The 5,453-nt window shown below is 46.6% G+C and overlaps 1 protein-coding gene across 1 annotated transcript; it reads left to right on the forward strand.

Moving 5' to 3' along the window:
* Positions 1-1,622: 1,622 nt before the first annotated feature.
* LOC101353729 (cathepsin G-like) lies at positions 1,623-5,157 on the forward strand. Its single transcript, XM_004391141.2, has 5 exons — positions 1,623-1,876; positions 3,350-3,500; positions 3,945-4,080; positions 4,293-4,547; positions 4,977-5,157. The coding sequence occupies exons 1-5, from the start codon at positions 1,822-1,824 to the stop codon at positions 5,130-5,132; spliced, it is 753 nt and encodes a 250-aa protein (XP_004391198.1). The 5' UTR covers positions 1,623-1,821; the 3' UTR covers positions 5,133-5,157.
* The last annotated feature ends 296 nt before the right edge of the window (positions 5,158-5,453 follow it).

The following is a 5,453-nucleotide window of genomic DNA, read 5'->3' on the forward strand; positions in this document are numbered from 1 at the left end:
TCAAGCTCACTAGCGAATTGGCATCGGCTGATGCCCAGGCAGCATCAGCGTTCCCAGAAGAGCACAAGAAACTCAGAGAAGATCAAGGCTACCTTCCAGAGCAAATCTTTAATTGTGATGGAACAACATAGCATTGCCATTGTATTAGATATCATAAGTAATCTAGAGATGATTTTAAGTATACCGGTGGATGTTTGCAGGTTATATGCAAATACTACACCATTTTATATAAGAAACTTAAGCATCTGTGGATTTTGGTATTTGCTGGGGTCCTGAAACAAATCCTCCGCATATACCTAGGGAAGACCGTAATCATTTTTTTTCTCTAGTTGCTCATAATATTCTTTCTTTGTCTTTGGATTTCCACCACTTGTCTATGACATGTCTACATACGGATGTATTTCTATTATTCTTCTTGAGATTTACTTATCTTTGTGAACCTCTAATTGGACGTTTTTCATAAGTTGTTTGTTTGTTTTGAAATCTCAGCCATAATCTCATTAAATGATGCCTGTTTTCATATTCTGTTTCTCTTTTCCTTCTAGAACTCCAACTGAACACGTTTGACCTTATTTTTGACCTTCTTATTCCACCATCTCTGTATGTTTTATCTTTGTGCTTCTCTGCGCTACATTAATGACACTTTTTCTGACCTATTTCAAGTTAGTAATTCTTTCTGCATCTTTGTCCAATCTGTTATTAAAGTCGTCCACTGTGACTGTAAGTTGATTACAGTTTTCACTTTTAGCAGTTGTATTTCGTTATTTTTAAAAGTTATGTCATTTTTTATAGTTTAATGTTCCCTGCAGCTATTTTAAACTTTAAAAAAATTTTCATTAAAGATATTAAGGATAATTTTGTAATAGTCTTTATTTAATTATTCCAATAATTAAAGCCTTTTGGTCTTGTTTTATTGTCCATTGTTTCTTGGTCAAGGTATCTCATTTCTTTGTGTGCTGATTTATCTTTGACTACGCGCATGTCATTTTAATTAAAAATAATTCTTAAATATAATTATGGTTATTTCCTCCAGATATGCATTTGCTTCTGCCAGGTACCTCAAGGCACAGTCCATAAACACATTAATGCAAGTTCGAAGTTTAAGATTCCCTGAAAAATTAAGGTAATTCAAATCTTTCATGCAACTCCTTGCAAAGACTGGCCCACTCTCTCCCTTGTTATTTTGAGGTTATAGACTTTTTAGGTCCCAGTTTATTGTGCGGAAGGTCTCAGATCTGCTTGTGTATCTTGGTCTTTGATTTCCATACCCCTCACCTTATATGATCATCAAAGCAGAAGTTCAAATTTTGTGAGTTTAGATCTTTCATCCACCCTTACCCAAGCCTTATTAAGTATAAATGAATAAGCAATCCGGGGATCTTGGAATCGTTTTGAGAACCCCTAAAATTCCAAAGGACTGAAGCTCTAATCACAGAGGGATGGAAATGGGAGTAAGTAGAGAGCCTCCTGCTGTCATGCATTATTGGGGATATTGTTAAATTTAGTGGGTTTAGAGTTCTGGGACAAAGTGCGCAAAACCCCCCTCCTAGTTGCCCTGGGTTCCTGTTTCTGCTGTCAGCCCTGACTCAGCAGCTGTTTGGGGGATCATAGTGTTTATTTGGATTATTCTCTCTTCACCCAGTTCACTGGCAGTTGACGGGGAACCTCTTGGGCAGCTTAGGGTGATGAAACCTATCACACCAGCAGGAGAATGGGACTGTGGATTCTCAATCTCTCCTCCCCTTCCTTCCTCTCTTCGGGACTAAAAATCCATCAGGAGGAAGCACAAGCAGTAACTGACCAAGCAGCCACCCAGGGAACATGCAGCTGCTCCTGCTCCTGTTGGCCTTTCTTCTATCCCCCGGGGCTAGAGCAGGTGAGTGACCACCCCCACTCCAAGGTCTAAAGCCCTTCTTAGGTGTCTCCAGGTAGCCCTGGTCACATCCTCAGACACGTTCTGGCCTTGTTTCATTCCAGAAACTTTCTGAAGTCTAAAGCTGGATAGATAATCAGTGGGAATGGAAAGAAGTATTTTCCCTTGAAGGCCAAGTGGGTTTTCTCCCTCCTCTGGGTCATGTCCTTGTCATCTAAGAATAGTCATTTTCTAGAAGGTCACAGGATTCTGGTGAAAGGACGGAAGCTAGAAATGAGAAACAGTAAAACCCCTTCTTTCTCCAGTCCCAGGAAAACATGCTCATAATGGCACGGTGGGAGGTATCTCTGTGTTCATATGAGGACACTGTTGCTTATTGCAATTTTCTGCTCTTCCCTAGTCTAAGTCTCTCAGCTCTGCTAGGACAGTAGCCCAAGGCCCATTTAGTCCCAGATTTGGTGAGCTCACTGACCCAAAGGCCCCTACTCTCTCAGTGCAAAGACATTCCTAGTTCACTTCTCAACTCTCCTTGCATGCTAGGTCTTTGGTCACACTAATTTTCCCAGATAGATACCAATGGTTTAGGTAAGTTCAGTGTACAGAAGCCCTGCCCTTCCCTTTCTTGCCCTCTCCCACCCCACCTAACAACAAATAACCACTATATAGTTGTCAGGGGCATAGACTCTGAATCCAGTCTGCCTGGCTACGGCTATGAATCTGCCTTGGCCACTTTCTAATTCTGCATCCTTAACAAAGTTATTTAAATTCACACTTTCTCAGTTTCTTCATCTATAAAATGGGCATAATATTAATACCTACCCCATAGAGTTTCTATGAGGGTTAAATTAGTGTACATAAAGCCCTTGGAATAGTGCCTAGCATGTAGTGAGTGCTATATAAACGTGCTGTATAAATTCACTCTGCAGTCCTAGTGTCAGAGCCTAGGAGATAAGGATACAACAATAACAGTCCCATCAACTCATGTCCAGATCCTTAGAAACCAATCCCCTGCTGGCCATGAGCTGGCAATACCTGGACTCAGAAGGATCAGGATCTGGGAAATTCCCTGAGGAAGAAACTACCAGAAAACTCCAGGGAGAGTCCATTTCAGAGGCTTCCAGATTTCCATCCTGACAGTAGATCAAATCTCCTCAATATGTGATGCTGAAGCTGGCCTTGCCTAGACCAAGGACCGTGCTGCTTTTTTTTTCAGGAGGTAGGGGGAGCAGGTCTGGGACAGAGGCTGAGTATCCCTTCAAGCCAAGTGTTTCCTGCAGAGCCCGGGAGCCCTCTCCCAATGTCTGGTGCCCTGCAGACTGCAGACCCAAGTCTTCACCGCTGATCTCCAACTCCTCCTTCCCCTGCATCAACTCTTCTCCCCACCTCCCCCATCTCATAGTCTTTTTGGAGCCACCAGTCTGGTGCCACACTGCGGGTTCAGCGAGCACAAGATTTATGCCAAATGTTTTCTTCCAGGGGAAATCATCGGAGGCCGAGAGGCTAGACCCCACTCCCACCCCTATATGGCTTATCTTCAGATTTGGACTCCAAATGGTGGCATGGGCGCTTGTGGGGGTTTCCTGGTGCGAGAAGACTTTGTGCTGACAGCAGCTCACTGCCTGGGGAGGTGAGGAGCTCAGGAGCCTCTGGGGCAGCTAGTAACACAGGGCCCAAAAGAGCCCATCAGAGGAACCATCTGAAAGCAGGGTTGTGGCAATGAAAAGGTGAAAAAGAGACCTAGTAAGACTTCGGCAGAGGGGACAGGTCAGTGCAAATGGCACTTCTGAGGAAGAAAGGAGCACACTGATAGAAAATAACAAGAGGTGGAGGTGGGAGGCATGGATTGGGCTCAGTTTAATCTGAGGAAGCAAAATTTAAGGCCACTGTGCCGCTGTAACCCAAACTCAGGGCTAACAAGAGAAGCAGAGGCACAGAGTAGCTCAGCCCCAGGGCCCTCTCATTTCCCCTCAGCTATGTCCTACCTGCTCTGGGCTGTCCACCTATCCTGCAGACCTGGAGGACTGTAGCTTGTGTGACTCACACCGACCTCTAGACCACCTTTCCTTTGCAGCCAAATAATTGTCATCTTGGGGGCCCACGACATCCAGAGGTCAGAAAGTACCCAGCAGCACATCCCTGTGCTCAGAGCCATCCCCCATCCTGACTATAATCCTCAGATCAAGTGGAATGACATCATGTTGCTGCAGGTACCACTCGTCTGACCCTCTGGTCCTCCCACACCTAGTGGGCCCCTTCCAGGGAGGCAGCTCCACTGTGTCCTGGGACTGTGGAGGCGGAAGCAAGGGCATTACCCAAGGTGGTGATAGAGGTGTGGGGTGGAGCTGGAGCTCACACCAGCAGGCCCTGAGCCCTTGGCTGGGGCTCCAGCTAACATGAACACCTGTGCTCTTCCTGCCAGCTGGAGAATAGAACCAGGCGAAATCGAGCCGTGAGACCTGTGGCTCTGCCTCGGACTCAGGCTAGGCTGAGGCCTGGCACCTTGTGCACCGCAGTTGGCTGGGGCCTAGTTGGCCTGAACAGGAAAACAAGCACACTCCAGGATGTGCAGCTGAGGGTGGAGAGGGATGAGGAGTGCAGCATTCGTTTCGATTTGTATACCGGCCAATTGCAGATTTGTGTGGGAAACCCAAGAGTGCGCAAGTCCGTCTTCCTGGTAAGGACCAGGACATCTGCCAACATGGCCCTGGGACAGAGGGGCCTGCGCAGAACTGGAGTAGTGGGAACAGACCACATCCCCATACCCTCAGCCTGGGGGCCAGACCAGAGTGGGGGAGGGGCCCCTGGGGAATGGGAGGAGCATCTGACCACACGCTTACACACAAAGTTTTCCTGAGGTAGGTGAAAGGCCCTTGGCTTGCATCGAGCTGGAGACAGTAAGCATAACCAGCACCTGTAAACGTGACTTTGGTTGGAAATAGAGACAGCACAGTGACAGAAAGCTCCAGAGGCTGACCTTCTGTATCACCTCCCCCACCTCAAGCACAATTAAAGGAGACCCCCTCCTTTCTGAGAGCTTTGGGTTTAGGGATAGGCCTTGGAGTGCGGAGGCCTGGCTAAGTCCCTTTCCTCTCTCTGTCCACAGGGGGACTCCGGGGGCCCCCTCGTGTGCAGCAATGTGGCCCAGGGCATCGTCTCTTATGGAAATCGAAACGGGACTCCTCCAGCAGTCTTCACCAAGATCTCAAGCTTCTTGTCCTGGATAAACAGAACAATGAGACGCTTCAAACAGCAGGGTTAAACTGAGACCCCTCTTGACTGACTCTTCTTCTCTGCGGTGGGGGGGTGGGGGGTGGCAGGTAGGGTGACATAGCCTTAATAAATGTCCATGTCTAGAGTGAAAATAACTGATTTCTTTTTTATTCATTGAACATCATTCAGTATACAACAAACGTGCATCAGGTAGACCTCTGTTCCCATTTCAACTGTTTCCTGCCTCCTCCTCATCCATCTCTCCCCCTGCCTCTGCCCATCTATTAACACTTCACTGTTTCCCAATTATTCGAGATGCCACCTGTATTATATATTAAAGTGGGCTTTTTTATGAAATTTCAATTCTGTC

Source organism: Trichechus manatus, unplaced genomic scaffold (genome assembly GCF_000243295.1).
Source record: "Trichechus manatus latirostris isolate Lorelei unplaced genomic scaffold, TriManLat1.0 scaffold00979, whole genome shotgun sequence".
Classification (NCBI taxonomy): domain Eukaryota; kingdom Metazoa; phylum Chordata; class Mammalia; order Sirenia; family Trichechidae; genus Trichechus; species Trichechus manatus.

Coding starts and splice junctions, on each gene's coding strand:
- LOC101353729 (XM_004391141.2), top strand. CDS start 1,822: ATGCAGCTGCTCCTGCTCCTGTTGGCCTTTCTTCTATCCCCCGGGGCT. Junction 3,501..3,944: donor GCAGCTCACTGCCTGGGGAG/GTGAGGAGCTCA, acceptor TTTCCTTTGCAG/CCAAATAATTGTCATCTTGG. Junction 4,081..4,292: donor ATGACATCATGTTGCTGCAG/GTACCACTCGTC, acceptor TCTTCCTGCCAG/CTGGAGAATAGAACCAGGCG.